Source organism: Phaseolus vulgaris, chromosome 2 (assembly GCF_051622355.1).
Source record: "Phaseolus vulgaris cultivar YP4 chromosome 2, ASM5162235v1, whole genome shotgun sequence".
NCBI lineage: Eukaryota > Viridiplantae > Streptophyta > Magnoliopsida > Fabales > Fabaceae > Phaseolus > Phaseolus vulgaris.
Window position 1 is genome coordinate 43,113,133 of NC_143499.1, and position 17,665 is coordinate 43,130,797.

The 17,665-nt window shown below is 32.5% G+C and overlaps 2 protein-coding genes and 1 pseudogene across 6 annotated transcripts; 2 read left to right on the forward strand and 1 right to left on the reverse strand.

Annotated features, from left to right (window-relative positions):
* On the reverse strand, positions 1-3,755 carry LOC137809511 (acyl-coenzyme A oxidase 2, peroxisomal-like; annotated as a pseudogene). The gene is made up of 5 exons (XR_016518303.1): positions 2,855-3,755; positions 1,091-1,270; positions 833-999; positions 647-768; positions 1-419 (listed from the first exon to the last, which is right to left on the reverse strand). The product of XR_016518303.1 is annotated as an acyl-coenzyme A oxidase 2, peroxisomal-like (transcript).
* Positions 3,756-4,740: 985 nt separating this feature from the next.
* On the forward strand, positions 4,741-8,119 carry LOC137812305 (uncharacterized). 4 transcript variants are annotated; one of them, XM_068614237.2, is made up of 5 exons: positions 4,741-4,880; positions 5,011-5,671; positions 5,941-5,994; positions 6,105-6,289; positions 7,626-8,119. In XM_068614237.2, the coding sequence occupies exons 2-5, from the start codon at positions 5,074-5,076 to the stop codon at positions 7,629-7,631; spliced, it is 843 nt and encodes a 280-aa protein (XP_068470338.1). In that variant the 5' UTR covers positions 4,741-4,880; positions 5,011-5,073; the 3' UTR covers positions 7,632-8,119. The 4 variants fall into 4 exon arrangements, with proteins under 4 accessions (XP_068470338.1, XP_068470336.1, XP_068470335.1 ...); XM_068614235.2 differs by having other exon boundaries at positions 7,644-8,119; XM_068614234.1 differs by having other exon boundaries at positions 4,752-5,671; positions 7,644-8,119.
* Positions 8,120-15,749: 7,630 nt separating this feature from the next.
* On the forward strand, positions 15,750-17,310 carry LOC137812308 (ethylene-responsive transcription factor ERF060). Its single transcript, XM_068614239.2, has one exon. It carries the CDS (start codon positions 15,970-15,972, stop codon positions 16,924-16,926), a length of 957 nt encoding a protein of 318 aa, XP_068470340.1. The 5' UTR covers positions 15,750-15,969; the 3' UTR covers positions 16,927-17,310.
* The last annotated feature ends 355 nt before the right edge of the window (positions 17,311-17,665 follow it).

Below are 17,665 nucleotides of genomic sequence, written 5' to 3' on the forward strand. Positions count from 1 at the left end.
TATTATTTATAAATTAATATGTTTTTACACATAAAATGTTGCCACAAGACCAACTAAACCTTTATAAATATCCGTTTCAATTCCACGGATAATCTAATCTTCAACTGAAACTTCATTGCATGACGCTTCATTTATGGCTGTGCAGAGTATGGCGATCTTGGTGAGGAGCAACCACTGGTATGCCACAATTTTAACACTGGGCCAAAAGAATTATAGTGTAATTCCCAAAAGAAAATATGAATCTTCTTTGCGCCCTTCGTTATTAAAATCCCGCATATTGTGTGTACTGAGAGTAAGCTCCTGAGCGCATGACAATAGGGGCCGTGTAACATGATCCGGAAGATCAAATGCATCCACAAGTTCCCTTGCAACATTCCTCACTTGAAAACTAAGATACTCCGCAAGTTTGTGGATAGCCTGTGAAATCAAAAAACTTCAATATCCATTAATAAGATTACAGCGTAAAAAAAGGCAAGGTCCTTGCATATCCATCCTCAGACAAACTGCACTACTGTTATCTTCTCAAGGTTTAAAAGTGATTGCCAAAGACCAAAACTTTTTAACAAAGCCAACACACGCTCATTATTGATTTAAGTTTTGTTGAGAGAGAGGGAAAATTTTATTTCAAGGAGAATTTTCTATATCTTAGCTTTGTTAGGAGCCACATAGTCAACATTTCGATAGGTTCCAATGTCATTCCATATTGGATCTAGAGCATAAAGATCACACACGAGCTTCAGAGCAGCTTGCGAACTTGGTTCGGAACAGCTGCCACATATATAGGTCAAGTTAAAATTAGATAATACACAAGTACAAGGAACAACGAAAGCACTTTTGCACGGGTTCAATGAATTTAGCAAGGATGACTGATTCAATATGTGACTTTGCAAGTGTCAAAAGGTGATTTAAACATCTATTCCATGCACCAAAGACCCCAAGGGTTTTAGAATGCTTGCGAAGTCGTACAGCAACACTTTGAAGTAATCTAGATGTTCGATACTGCAGAGTAAAAGTCAATATAAATGTTGATTTACTTGTGTCAGCATGAACAATGTTTAGTCATTAGTCAAGGAATGAAGATAATACTCACTCTGAAGGCATCCAATTGAAATTTAGAATCTCGTAAATGATCTTTGCCTTCCCACCGAGCAGTAACCGGATTTGGCTGTGACATAAAAGTATTCATGGATTCTCTCAAGTAGTTCCATGTCACAGCCAAAGTTCCTCCTGTGAACTTTCCCTTGTATTGTTTCAAAAGATCAGCTGCAACCTTTATTTGTAAAGGAAAACTACAAACATATCAGTTAACGTGCTTCCAATACAAGAACAGCAAAACCAAATAAAATGCATAGTGCATGGCCTTAGAGATGTAAAGCTACAGTTGCCATCAGACAAAGGTTAAGCTTTTCCATAATTCCTCGCGGTTTTAAGTATGAACTTGTACCCTCCCCGGGATCCCATCCATTGCTTGTACTCTCATTGTGTTTCACACTTGAGACTAGAGAACTGTGTACCTTTCCCAGGATTGGATACTGACCCCATCCATCAATTGTAGCCTTGTCATGCTTGGCAGCACTTGAGGCTCGAGAGCTAAGCACTCTACTTGGGATATGTTATTGATTCGATCCAGAGTCAATACCTTAGAATCCTTTGCAACTAGCAACTATTACACAGGTCGGAGATCTAGAATGAACCATTCTATTATAGTTAGCCATTCACGACACCTCTATCCTGATAGTTAAGGATCAAACTGTCAATCAAGATCTCAGGAAGCATGACGCTGGCCCAATATCTAATATATGCAAAAACAACCAAATGCGAAAGTTAACACGCATACTCTTCTTTCTAAAATTGAAATTCAAAGAACACATCACATACCATTATGACAACACAATAGGTTCCACCCACCACAACTGCACTCTCATTTTGCTAAATCTAACACCTATATTGTAGAAGACAGTAAATACATTTGTTATAAGGGAGGCACCAAACACAGATACTGATTTAAATGACTGAGTTCTAAGGCCCTTCTTTCCTAATTGGATATCTGATTAAAACATACCAACAAACTAGTTATAAATGTAGACTAAGGGGCAGAGCGAGTGGGATGGCCGAAGGGAACCACAACCACCACTACGTTTTGAAATTCAATTACTATACATGTACAAAAAATAATATGGATCCTTCTTATTGACATTGAAAGATAAGTGGTTTATTGATGGTCTGGTCTGTATTTTATACATTTAATCTCTTTTTTTAAAATAAGGGATGCCATGTTTGTATTTTGTTTTGAGATTGTTGCTATTACTTCTACTTTCTGGTATTTTCTTTCCATTAGCCATTGGGTGTTGCACTCATGTACTACTCACACTTGTTAGTTACTATCTCATATACTCAATATAACTATATATTTAGTGTGTAAATTGAAATTATATTAATTTTTTTCATATATAATGAATTTCAAAATTTAATTGTTTCTTTTTAAGTTATGATATTTTAAGTTGGTCACCCTAATCTAAGTCCTGACTTCGCCCGTGTAGGCTGGTTATTATTATCTGAGCGAAAATAAGGCCCAACCAGCTGCAACTTGCCTTTATTTTTGTTCTGGTATTTAAGAAAAACCTCAATGCAGCTTTGTTCACAATTCCCTACAGCACTGAGGTGCAGAAGAGTGCAAATAACTTTTTTATAAGGGAAGCAACAAACATAGTCCCAGATTTAAATGAATGAATTTTAAGGCCATCATTTCCTATCTTATGGTGGTTATCTGATTAAACATACCAATAAACCTGATTATAAAGGTAAGGGGGTATTAAATATTAAAAGAGACAGAGTTAGGCTTTGACAAAAAAACCTGTTGAAGCAGAACTGTGTTGTCTCCTTCGAATGTCTGAAAAATGTCATGATCGTTCCTCAAAATACCAAACCGGTTTACAGCGGCATAACCATGACCTCCACAGGCTTCCCTACAGATGCTGAGTGACTTTGCAGTATAGGATGTTATATAAGCCTTTAGACCGGCTGATAGAGCATGGACATCTGCAACTAATTCTTCATCATGAGTTTTTTTCATTTGAGAGTATTTCTCTACCAAAGTTGTTGTTGCAAAATAAAAAGCATACAAGCATTGGCATAAGCTTGTGCTGTTGAGACTGGAAATCAAGAATACTAACTTCAGGTTGGTTTGGAGGTCCAAATTGCCGACGAAGTAGAGAATATCTGATGGCAATTGTGGCCGCAACCTTCAGGACACCTACTGAAGAATATGCAAGACCTACCCTACCACCAACAAGTTCACCTAGAGTTGCACCAAATCGCTTATTTACTGTAGGAAGACTACTTGTGTATTTTCCATCACGGGAGACATCTCCAAAACGGTTTAGAAGATTGTCTCGAGGAATTCTTACCGAGCGGAATCTCAATCCTCCATTATCCACACCATTGACGCCAACTTTGTGGCCACAATCATGTATCTCAATTCCAGGGAGTGGTTGATGGGTCTTCATATCCCTTATTGGAACTATGAAAGCATGAACACCCATGTCAGTAACTCCTTGGGTGTCATAAGTGGGTAATTTCAACCTAGCGAAAACAGTGGCAAACTTTCCATGCACTGCAGCATTGCCAATCCACCATTTGATGGCACAATCATTTGGTGTGTCAATGATAAATTCATCAGTGATTACATCAAAGGTGGCAACAGTTTGGAGGCCCTGCACATTTGAACCTTTTAAAAGCACAAAAAGGTAAGCAATTTAGAAATGTGTACCTGTGGTGGTAGCATGTTTGAGTAAAATTCCAAGTTAAAAAAAAGGACTCACAATCCAAAGTAGTTTAAGTTGGGAATGGAAAACAATCTAACTAAGGAAGCAAGGGTTGTTGGTTAAAGACTTGAACTCACTTTACTGGCAATTGAACATAAATGAAAAGTGGCGTTTGTTAGATTATATATATCAAATAGGGTTCAGTGACATCTTACATTTAGCAGTTTATATTTTTATTTCTTAGTATTCACAAATAATTACAAAATTAAATATTGTTTTCACTTTTATTACTTAGTTTTAAAGATATGTAAAAGAGTAAACAGAGTCCCTGTTATAAATGCTTCTGTACAAATCTCTGTAAAATTGATATTAGTTATAATAAATCATTACAAAGTAATTATAAAAGAGAATCTTTCTTTATTAATAGTTATAAATAATATTATTTATACTTATATATAAAAGAATTTTTCTTCAAATTATCTAGTAATTAAAATTTTAGTGTACATAACTTATTTTTCTATTTTATTCATTTAATATATTTTATTTTATTATTTTATTTTTAAAATTTTAAAACTATCAGAATAATTATTTGATTATTTTATCATTATTTTTGGCATAGTTGAATTTTCAATTTGATGTATGAACCATTTTTAATTTGATTCAGAGAGGAGTTGTCTCCGTCTAATTCTAAATTAGAGTTATTTTTTACATCTTCTCTCCATCATTGTTCTCTCTCCAATTTTTTCTCATTTACTTTAGGGTTTTGTTTTTCTTTATTTCAAAATCAAAGTTCTTTTTCATGTGTATGGATTTAATTTATTTTCTTCTGTTTATTTTTTTTAGGACGAAATTTTTTACTTTGAAATGAGAATTTGAGTTTCAGGAGGAGTTTATGTTAAATAAATATGACTAAATTTGAATATAAGGGTGACGTGGTTACATGATGAATAGATAAAGGTTAGGCCCATTGGGTCGTTGATTGGACCCATAGATAACCCGCGACATTTATTTCGAAAAGCTTCAATTCAAAGTTGAAAACCCGCTTTTACCCGCCCCAGAATCTTTGCATTTTGGGTTACTCACTTTGTTCTGGCGCTAATTCGAAAGAGGGAACAAGTGAGTGTTACTAACCTTCTTCTCTCTAACCCTAATCCCAACAACATTCAAATTGGCTTCCCGGTCCTCTGCATTTCACAAGGTCAATTTATCTTAACCGATTTCTTTTCCTTTTCTTTATGTATTTTAGTTGTTAGGGTTTCAAAGAGACAAATTCACTGATTCCCTTTAAGATCTCCATTATCAAAATTTCATGGGAAGCCACCATGATTCCAGTGATGGGTTTTTCAAAATCCGTCCCCGTCTGGCGGATGTCACCAATTGTCCGGGGAAAAGGCCGTTTTCTTTAGTTTCTGGCGACGGTGGGGAATCACAGTTCACAAAGCAAATGCGAGTAGGGGTAGAAGGTTTAGCCAAAAACAAAATCCAAATGCAACTAGGAGCACAGACTCACCTTAACAACGAGGTTTTGTTGCAACCAAAAGAAAACCAGCCTATTTTGTTGCCGTTTTGCGATGATACTTCAAGTTCGTTTCAGAGACCGGGCTTGCCCAGTGAGGGATTGAAGGAGGAGAGTCCGTTGGGTTTAGAGGATTTTGAATTTGGGGAGAAGGGTGAAGGAATTGCACCAACTGATCGTGCTGTTGAAAGTGGGGACAAGGATATTTGTGTTGTCGAGAATTCGGGATCACCCAGGTGTGGGACCCTGCAAATGCCATCAGTCTCTGCCTCTGATGATTCTAATTTTCCGTGGTTGAAACCGTGCTCGGGGCATAAGGGCGATGGAGCATCAAATTCTGTCACTGATGATGTGGACCTTAAATCTTGCAGTTGTTCTTTATGCTCTAAAGGTGATTACAGTTTCTCTGTATGCATCTAATTGTTGCATTTTTTTTGTCATGAATGAGATACATTTGCTACATTTCCCAATTAAAATTAGAGCTTCATATCACTTAATAAAGATTTGCATTAAAGGTTTAAATATATTACTGAGGTAAACTCTAATTTTTATTGAAGAGCACCACCGAAAGTACTTAAGGAATTATATCAAATTTTTTCCTATTTTTGACAGTTATTTATTTAGTATGTAATAACGGGTGTTGCTTATGTTGATCACTAGCTGCTTATATCTGGTCGGATCTCCATTACCAGGATGCCAAGGGTAGATTAAGTGGTAAGTTCTACTAACCATTAAGGAATTTTGTTCTGTTACATTCAAGTGTCATTGTATTATTTCTTCTGCCATTTAGCATCGAGGTTTTAAATGCTCATCCTTTTCGCTAGCTATAAAGAAGAGTCAGAAAGAAGCAAAAATGATCATTCAGAAATTTTCTGGATTAGAGGATACAGTCGCGCATGGCCAGCACCAAAGCGAGGAGTCATTAGAGTTAGAATTGTCCCTTGTGCATCAGTGGAAGTCGCTCTTTCTTCAAATGCAGGATATGTATGCCCAAGAAAGTAGCCAGCTTGTAAGTTTCAATGCTATGACTTGCCTGGTTTATTATTTCAATCCTTCTGGAATTGTTGCTTCCGTTGCGGTACAAGTTTCTCAATTGAATTTTCTGTGCTTTGTTGCACTATCTATTTTCTTTTATGGAGTGTGTAAACTACTCTAAATGTTAACTTGTTTTGAATGGAGGGGAGTGAGAGGTTTAGTTTGCTAGTTAGCTTGATTGGTTAATTTCTTAATTGTTAGTTGCTATTAAGTTTTTTTAATAGAACATTGTCTCGCACACCGTTTTATCCCTCTCATTTTTAATTCCAATTTATCGATTTTCACATTCTCAGTTTCCTTTATGGGCAACCTCTCTTAAAGTCATTTCTTAATGTTTTAGGGTTTAAGGTCTAGTGTCAACTTGTAAATTCATACTAGTTTACGAGTTCACTCAGTGTCTACCAGTTCACTTGAATGTAAACTGATTTTCCAGGAGACTCGGAATAGAATCATGCTAAGTCTATAAACTCAACTAGACTTGTAAGTTTGAGTGCGAGTTAGTGAGTTTGAGGGAGGTTTTGTTTTTGGCCCTCGTTTGGCACTTCCTACTTTTTGAACGCACTAGGGTTTGCGCTTTTAGAGAAGCAGTGAATCATGATAGAGTTTGCATTTTGCAAAGGAGCACCACATCACACCGCATAGTATTTTTGAACATCGCCACTGCCTTGATGGGATTTGACCACTACAGTGCATCATGTTTCACCTTCTTTCCACAGTTGCGTCACGTTTTTCCTTTGGGGGCTTCAACGGGATTTGCTCTTTGAACTGGTCACCTCTTCGTTCTCCCTTTCCTTTATTTTCGTTCTCCTTTGTTGGGAGATTTCGATCCCTTCATTGTACTTTGTTTTTCGTTCTCGATCCTCCCTCTATTTTCGTTGTCCTTCTGATGGAGTTCGCTCAATAAACAGTTGGTTGTTGTTTTGATCCCTTTTTGTTTTATGTTTTCATTTTAAGATCCCGCAATAAAGACTGTTGCTGTAATTTTTACTTATGTTTTGTAATTGTATGATTTTATATATTTGTTATAGATTTTGTAGATTTGAACTTATGTAGTAGTCATTCACTACTGAACTTCGTTATTTTAGAATTATGAAATAATTGCTTACTATTTTTAATTTATTGATTGATTATGGTGTTGAATTGATATGATATATACTTATTTTTTTCTTCATGACATAGAGTCTACTAGTTGGGTCCGTGAGTTGAGTCCACGGAACTCCCTCGAGTATTCATATACTCTCTAGTTTGTTAACTTGTCTAACCTATAACGCAATCTATTGTTTTCATTTTCTCACCCAATGCTTTGAAAGATTTGATTTTGCTTTCAGGAATCAAGCTTTGAATCACTAAAAGATTTGAGAGAACACTGCAAGACTGATCTTCAGTCGAATGACAACAGCCATCGTGAAAATCAGTAGTGTTCCAATCCGTTTCTTCATTGTAAGATTGCTTGGCACATAAGTATCTTGGCTTCAAATTTCAATCAATATGCAGATGGTCATCTGTTGCTTTATTACCTGTATATTTTTGTGAATTCGGTGGCTGTAATACTTGCAAGTCTACATGTACATTTGTCACATCAGCTGTGTCTACCGATTCCAGTATGATTTGAATCAACCTACTTTGGAGGATAACTATTCCGCATTTTTTTGGGATGTCCCTGAGAGGACTGAAAGATGCTATGCTTTCTGTTCAAAGTTATTCGGTTGATTGATTTTTTTAATCCCAAGATTGGTTTGGGTGACTGTTTGACAACAATTTTAGGATCTCTACAATGGTGGATAAGTAAAATTATCTTTTCACAGATTTAGAGTGTTTAAGATTGTTGAAAAAAATCAGATTACATTAATTATAGGTATCAGTGATTATATTTTTAATTTATCATTGTTATAATAGATTATAATCAGAATTAATTTTGTACATAAACCAATTCCATTAACTGAAGGTCTTAGATTTGTCACTGAATGTGCATTCTAAATAATAATAAAAGTTATTGTTATTATTATATTAAATTATAAATTGTTAATTTTCTCATTAATTAAAATTTGTTTTTATCCTTCCCAGGTTTTTTGTTATTGATATAGCAATTGAGAAAAAGACTAAAGTAATAAGCTTCTATTGGAAAGCAGCTCGTATGTGTAGTGTGAGAAAAATTGGTGCTGGATGTGAACGGCAAAAATTCACTTTTTCTACTAAACATAATTTTAATATGTATCTACTTTTATATTGGAAGTCTGAATCCTCTCATCTATCATTTTAGTAGTTTATTTAACTTAACATCATTCGACGCGCACTTCCTTTTTAAAATATTTCTTAACTCTAATTTTTAAAGTTAATATAATTAATAATTGGTTCATTCTTTTACCTCGATAACCTATATCCTTTTAAGTTTATCCACATAATCAGTTCTGTCAACCTTTTATAAATTTTTCAATTCATTATTTTATTTTTTAAAAATGAATGTTAACATTTTCAAAAGAATTATTATATCATATTATAATTTTTTAATCATAAATCCAATATATATATATATATATATATTTAAAAAATATACTTATTACTAACCTTGACTATAATATGATTCAAATATTTAAAAATTATTTGTCATGATAAAACAATATTCATTTTGTGCATTACATAAAGCTAAAGTTATAGTTGCTTAGAAATATAAATGTAAGCTCTATCTAAAAAAAAGTTTAACTCGTGGGAGAAAAGTAAACAAAAAAAAATAATGGCTGTGAATTGGTGAATTGAAATATATAATATTATTTAATTATAAATTACTATTGGTATAAATTGTAATATCCCTATTTACATCACTTAAATACTCTCTATATATAAATAACTAAATATAAAAAGAAAGGAAAGAAGAAACTCTGTTAAGATTAATTTAGAGTTCCACAACATTAATATAATTTATTTTTGTGTAACACATGATCATCACAAATCTTAATAAAAAACAAAAAACAGGGTGATCCATCACAACATAGTATTCCATTCACTAAATCCATCATCATACAATATTAGTGTAAATTCGTATGATTTGCTCTCATAAGTTATCTTTCAAACCTCAGATTCACTAATATGAACCTCCTTCGACTCTCATGACCTAATGCTCTTCATCTATATGATTCCAAAATAGAGTCAAGATCGTCCCTTTAACAAAGTCACACAAACCAATACACCCTTATAACAATATCAACATGATATTTTCTTTCTTGAAAATACTATGTCTTGATCACACTTTCACTTGATTCATCAATCATTTGACACATCATACATCCATTAAAGATCAAATATTCAATTATAGATATATAAATAAACATTAATAAAAAACCAACAAAAATCATTACACCATAACTAAACAAACAAAATCAAAAGAAGTTTTATTTAGCTTGAGTGAAAAAATTATTTAGCTTAAGCGAAAATGGGTTGGCTTGAGCGAAACTTTCTTCGCTTAAGCAAAAATGATGTCAAGAACATGTTCAGTTCCAATACTATTTTCGCTTAGGCGAGAATCCTATCGCTTGAGCGAAAATAGACCCGAGAAAAAATGTTTAATCCATTTTTGCTTAAGCAAAAATCTCATTGCTTGAGCAAAAATGGACCCGAGAACAAGATAATTTTTCTTATTATGTTATCACTTGAGCGAAAATATTTTGCTTGAGCAAAAAATATGAGAAGAAAACTTTATAAAAATGACTACTTTTCAAGTTTTTCACCAAAAAAATAATACTCTAACTTGTATTTTATAAAATATATAAGATCAAAATGATATCACCTTCCTCAAAATTGGAGTTACCCTCGTTGAACTCCTATTTGAATGAATATATATACATTCATGATTTCTAAACAAGATTAATTCAAATTCAAATTCAAGCAACCAACATTCATTACTATTTGCCCTTCAAACAATTCAACTTAAATCATATTCAAAAACTTCTTCAACATCACTCTCAACACTCTCAACATGTACATTCCCAAATTATCAAAGTGTAATATTTTTATACTTTCAAAATCAATCTCAACCAAACCATTATATTTCACTCAACAACAAACCTTATAAGAAAATTTGAAACTTGTGACCACATCACATTCACATTCGGATATTCTAACCTAGTGATCTATTGAAAAGTAAAATTAGTTTCTCTTACCTAATTAGAAGTAGGCATGCTCACAAAGAGCTCTAATTCCTAAGGGAAAACATTGATAGTTTAACATGCACCACAAAGTCCTGATCAATGATCTATACATATCACTAAAACTTTGAACTAACATAGACTAATATTGAAGCTATAATCACCACATGCAAACACATCTACCCAGACAAATCATAAGACCCATGGAAACACATCTACACTTTGATCGGGCATTTTTGCTTTATTCATTATTAGAAGTCTAGTGGTGACCTCTTATCCTAATCTAATGAATAAGGTGGTCAGAAATTTAAAGAGAAGTAGAAGAGAAAAAAAAATAAAAGTTTATAGAGAGATTGTGATTATATTAAAATGAGACATGAATAACTAATTTTTCTATTTATATACACTTTTCACTTTAATAATAAAATATTCAGATGCTCTTTTAATTATACCACTTTTACTCTAAAGTTATTTTGTAGGTCCTTACACAAATTTTAAAATAATTATTATAAATTTTAATAAATGTATCATGAGTAATGTCTTGAGGTTAGATAATAATACAAAATTGTTTAAATATATATTTTTCAAATAATTAAAAAAATATGACATTGAGATATGTATAATATCATGTAATAAGTTTTAACAACTAACAAAATTGGATGAAGTTGTTCTAAAATAAATTTTTAGTAAGAAAACAAACTAATTCAAAACAGTTATTATAATAAAATCACATAGAATATAAATAACTTTCCAATAAGCATAAGATGGTTCAAATTCATATAGTAGTTTTTATAGTGATTATAATTTAATAATTCTCCTGCACTAACCTTTTCATTATTTAAATATTTTCGCTCATAGTCATCTAAAACGTGAATTGGTATTGTTTAATGGGTGTTAGGAAGTGATAAAGAACAAATTATCCAAATGATTATTCAATATTATCCAAACCCTAAACGTCTTATAATTGAACCAGCACAATGTGAAGGAAATATAAAAAGAATATGCATCCTATGTTGGTTAGTTTCGGATTAGTTTAGGAAGTGATGACTTTGTCCTTTTTGGGATTATTTCCAAATTATTTATTGGATCTATACATGAAACCCAAATATAAACACCCCCCTTCCCGGCCCATGGCCCATGTGGTTTTGAAGCATGACAAAAGTTGGAGTGTGTCAATAAAAAAAGACAGGATATATTTATTTGAAGTCTTATATAAAATTATTATTCCGAATGTGAGTAATTCTTCAATTTAATGTAAGTTATGAATTTTTTTTTTCAGACATTAGATGTTTTCATCTTTTTCTATTTTTATGTAAAAAGTTGGATTTCATCTATAAGTAACAATATTTCTTTATTCTCACCTTAACTCTTATTTTTTATTTTTTTTATCTTAAGGTATTGTTTGTTTTGAAATTTCGTCACCATTTTATTTTTAAAAAAATAAATTAAAAGAGAAAGTGTATATAAATTGTTTATGAGAGCGACTATTAAGCTTTAAGAGAAATAAAATTTTTTATAATTGAAAACTAAGAAAAAGAGTTTGTCTTTGAAACCTTGTTTCGTTCTCCACAAACGACGTCAATGTTACGATCTGAAATCCATTTAGATAACATTGCTAAGGAAAAAGGTGTATATGAAATATTTTTCATCTAAACTCCTAAATGATATGAGACTATATTAATATATTAAATGTACAAGAATTTTTTTAAATTAAAATAAGTTTAAAAATGTTGTAAAAACATAAATATTTTTCAGAATCTTTTAAAGGTGAGAAATAACATTCTCAATTAAAACATTTTTAGAAATATGACTCTTCTTCGTAATGTAATTAATTTCGTGAAACAAAATATCTGTTGAGGATTTTGTTGACACCAAATTCCATTTGATTATGAGCCATTTTACTTCAACTCCCTTCAAGCTTAAAAAAAATGTGCTCCGAAGATAATGGAGCTTATGATAATTAGTATAGACCTGGCTATCTATTTTCAAAAATGCTGATTATATTAGCCCTTAATGGAGATAGATTAGAAGAATAATCGAATCCATTGTTGACAATTTCTAAGATCTACAACTTCGACTAGACAATTCATTAACATCATCACTCATTAGTAAGGTCCCAATATGATTAAGGTGGGACATGTATAGTTTATGTTGCTTTGTGCAGATAAAAAAAATGTTGTTTTATAAATAAAAAAAATATAAAAACTTGTCACTGTAATTGCAATTCAGTGTTTATCGTGCTTTACCAAAACTGTAACATGGACTCTAAATGGTCGACCAAGAGATCATAACTATAGTTCTAATCATTAGGCTTCATCAACACTTTAAGAATTTCGAGTGAATTTGTAACTGGAAAATATTGGATTCATATAATATTTTTAAAAAGATATTTATTAGAGATATCAAATCCATAAGATATTAGAATATTTTATAATATATAAATGAGTGTAAACTTATAAGTCAATTTTATAAGATTGAGTTAGGATTAAAATATACTTCTTAATATAGTATATCAGAGTCATTAAGAGTCTATTCTATTGAAAGTTTGTAGGACTTATTGTGTCACTTGTTATCGAGTCGTTATTAGATCACCCATAAATATAAAATATTATACACGAGTTGGGAATTCAAATGAAAGAAATAGTTAGAAATTTCTCATTGACTAAATATAAAGACATTTAATAATATATAAGTGAGGACAAATCTCACTCTCTATACACAAGTTTTATAAAATTAAGTTGGACTTAATTTTTTTTTAATAATATTCTCATTCAAAATTAATTATTAAATAATATTTAATAAAAAAGCACATTCTATACTTTCATAAAGGGGAGGCTTTTATTTTGTTCTCACAACATGAAAGTATTTTTTTGACATGTGAAATTGTGTAAATGCTTACTCTTATATATTATTAAGCCATTCACCCACCACTCTTGTATTATTTTTCTTCTGTTACTAGATTCCAAAATTGAATCACCAACTATTGCATTTCAGCTCATTTATAATGAAATAGTTGAATACATGTTTTAATGATTTTTTTTCCGCTAAAGACTTATAGGAAAGAGAAAAAAAAAATAGTTTCTCAACAAATTATGATTTTAATAAAAAAAACATAGAGTTACCAAACTCATAACATTCAATTATATCACAAACAGTTACAAATCCTATTATGTCGTGTTGAACACAAAAAATTAACATCCTGCAAAATGTTATCACAACTAAAGACTTTTCCATGACCTTGCTATTTCATCTTGTCATGTATTATATGATCATAACTTAGGCATTTTACTAAACAATATGATAATATATTATTAAACCATAGTATTTTTTTTCGTGCTGACATCTTATAATAGTTAAAATATATTTTTTCACGTCAATTATTCTAGTTTTTTAATACTTGTGTTTTAAAAGCATGCTATTAAGAGTAAGATTAGTGGGGACCAGCCAATATATTAGACTTCTCCACAGTTTCATTGGGTGATGTATTATTATGTGGCACACATGTCAAAGTCGCTTTCTCTGCCTTATTCTAAAAATGTCACAATCCATGTGATAATGAAATTGTTTTGTGGAGTGATGAAGCATGGCAAAATCAGTTTTTTTTCTTCTTATTTCTACGTTTCTTCTAAATTATCTATCATTATACAATATGACAAAAATTGAATATATATTTTTTTTCCTCTTGAATAAGCAAAATTTCTAACTTTAGGTCGAGTCTTGGAATTTGAGAAGGAAAATTAAAAGTACAGAAAGAAACAAGCAAAAAAGTGGCAGTAGTTGTTTTGCGTTCCTTGAAAGTGATATCCACGTATGAATCGACGTGTGAGCGCGTCAAAGATGGCCCCACACTCTCATCTTTTTTTCTATATTCAATTCACAATTATTCCTCACTTGAAATATATATATATATATATATAAATATATATATATATATATAAATATATATATATATATATATATATGAAATTGAGATATTAGTTTATAATTTTAATATGATATAATGTAAATTTAAAATTGTTCAACTTTTTCATATAAATTTATATTTAGTAAAAAATTATTTTTAATTGTAATCTGGTACAATTAGTTATCATATAAGAAAAAAAAATGGGGATTGCTAGGCCAAAGGTGCAAGTTTTTGTTTAATCATATAAGAACAAGTATGGAATATTTTGAAGACTGTCTTCATAGAATATTGTGATTAGGAAATGTTACCTTTTGAATGAGTTATTTTAATATTTTTAAAATTCAAATAATAAAAAAAAAGAGGTAGAGAAAGTTAAAGATTGAATTATAACACAAGTTCAATTCTTGAGCATTGACAAGCCTAATTGCCTCTCAGAAAAATATAAATAAGATAAGAGAGTGTAATTATTTTAGAATACAAATATACTAAAGATGAAAATATTTATTATACTCTCCTTTACCTTAAAAAATAAATTTTAATATTGCTATGCTACGATTGAGAAATAATACACAACAAGTCACATATTTAAGAACAAATTTTTAATATATCATATAGGAGATAATTTTATTTTTAAAAGACGTTTTGATAAAGTAAAAAAATAATATATAAATTATTTTTAATTTTGAGTCTTTAGCTTTTATTTGTAAAAGAAACCATATAAATTAAAATTTTATTATGATACATAATTTCCTTATTCATAATATAAAACAAGAGATGAATGGAGGCATTACGGTTCTTGAATGAAAAAAGTTGGGGGATGCTTGGTGCCCCGCACTTGTTGATTTGTCAACGTTCTGACCATAAATAATACATATTTTATTTTTTACAGTCATCGTCTACTCAGTTTTTACAAGTAGGATGATGTATAATTGAAAGAATCTCGAATGAAAAGTTTGTGCAAGAGTTATTTTGAAGAATAAAATATGATTTGAATATAAATTATAGAAATAGAAAATTGTTTTGATTGATAAATAAGTAAATTTAGAAAAGAGCGATGGAGATGGGTCCACTATGACCTTTGGCGAACACGAAGGGAATAGGATCCAAAAGTCACTTGCCCTCTCCACAAAACAAACATTCGTCAACACTCTGCCGCCGCAATTCATCTCCACACTTTCTTTTCGAATCTTCATCATCTCAAACACCAAAATAATGGACACAAATATAACTATAAACTCATTTTAAATTTAAATTATTGATATGTAAGAAATTTTGATATGTAAGTTGGAAATATTCTGATAAATTAAACCAGTATATGATTGACACGTGTAAGGTGGGCATGTGGCAGTGAGTAATGAGGTATTGCATAGGTGGAATTTTGCAATAGGATAGCCACCACGGAATAAAGAAAGTTGACGCGGCAAGTGAATCATGAAAGAACAAGAACAAGAACAACCTCTGTATATAAACCAGCCCTGCCTCACCATGTTAACGCAAGCTCACAAAGTGAGGCCACTCAAACCTCAAACCCTTCTTCTCCTTCTCCTCTCTTTCCTCAACAAAACTTTTCTTTTAACAAAAAAAAGTGATTTTCTTTGCTTGTTGTAAAACATGGGAACCGCTATAGATATGTACAACAACACCAACATCGTACCGGATTTCATAGATCCGTATAGTGAGGAGCTGATGAGAGCACTTGAGCCTTTTATGAAAACTGATTATTTCTCTGCCTCTTCTAATTCTGCATCTCCCTCACGTCAATCACACCCTTCTTCTCTCATTTCATCTACTTCGTATTCCTCCCCCAACCAAATCAAACTAAACCAACTCACCTCAGATCAAATCCTCCAGATTCAGGCCCAGGTCGGGATTCAACACCACGTGGGTCATTCCAACCAACGTCAAAATCAAGCCCAGATGGGGCCAAAACGTGTCCCCATGAAACACGGTGGCGCGGCCGCGAAAGCTGCGAAGCTGTACCGTGGGGTGCGGCAACGGCATTGGGGGAAGTGGGTCGCCGAGATCAGACTCCAGAAGAACCGCACGCGCCTCTGGCTGGGAACATTCGACACCGGAGAGGAAGCGGCGCTGGCGTACGACAACGCAGCGTTTAAGCTCCGAGGCGAGTTCGCGCGCCTCAACTTCCCTCATCTGCGACACCAGGGAGCGTTCGTATTCGGCGACTTTGGAGATTACAAGCCGCTACCTTCTTCCGTGGACTCCAAGCTCCAAGCTATTTGTGAAAGCATGGGAAAACAAGAACAAAAAAAGTGTTGCTCCGTCGAAGACGTGAAGCCCGAGGTACACGCTGCCGCTGAGCTGGCGCCGGTGGATTCTGACGTGGCGCAATCCAACGTTTGTCCCGAGTTGGACAATATTAAGGTAGAAAACATGAACGAAACCCCAATGTTGTCATGGCCTGTGTCTGGCGAATCTTCTTCGCCTGAATCGGGTTTTACTTTCTTGGATTTGTCGGATTTCTCATATTCTAATTATGAGTGGGATGAAATAGAGAGTTTTGGGTTGGAGAAGTACCCTTCGGTGGAGATTGATTGGGCGGCTATATGAGTGGGTGAATTTTCGTTGCCTACGAGAAATGGTTGGTTTTGCTTTGCTCTGCTTCTGGGTTTCATATATGCAGTTATGTTTTGTAATTTTTAGGGTTATGTTTGGATGTCTTTGGCTGCTTCTGCAATGGAATTTTTGACATTTGCGGATGTTAAGTGAGTGTATTTTATTTGGTGGGTGTCAAAATATCACCTCCCTTTTGCTGAAAAACGGCTTGCAAATTTTAGGCAGTGAATTCAGAGAGGGTCGTCGTGTGGTAAGGTAGTGGCCAATGGTCTTCTTGGTCTGCTGGTGTTTTTTGTTACTTGCACGACCATGGGACTTTTCTACTTGTGTACTTAAAGTGTACTTCCAATATATGAAAATTTTACATCTTCTTGTAAAGCATGGAGAAGAACTAAGTGATGTTACTAATACTTGTTTTATGCTGAATAATTGTTGTATAAAAAATCGCTAACATTTAATTTAATGATTCTAGCAAGGACTGTTGTCAATTGTCAGTGGTGCCATATTGTTTGGGCAGCTTTCTTTCTCATCCATACAAGAGCTTTAACAGTACTTTCGTCTTTTTTATATAAACTTTTTCACTAATGCTTAGAGGAATGTTAATAGTAGAATTTAATATGATTTTATTTAAACATATTTTTAATATAATAAATACCTTTTATTAGAGTTTGATTAGCGTGCATGCTTGGTAGAGAAGATTCCTATGGGCTAACTAAAACTTATCTTTTATATT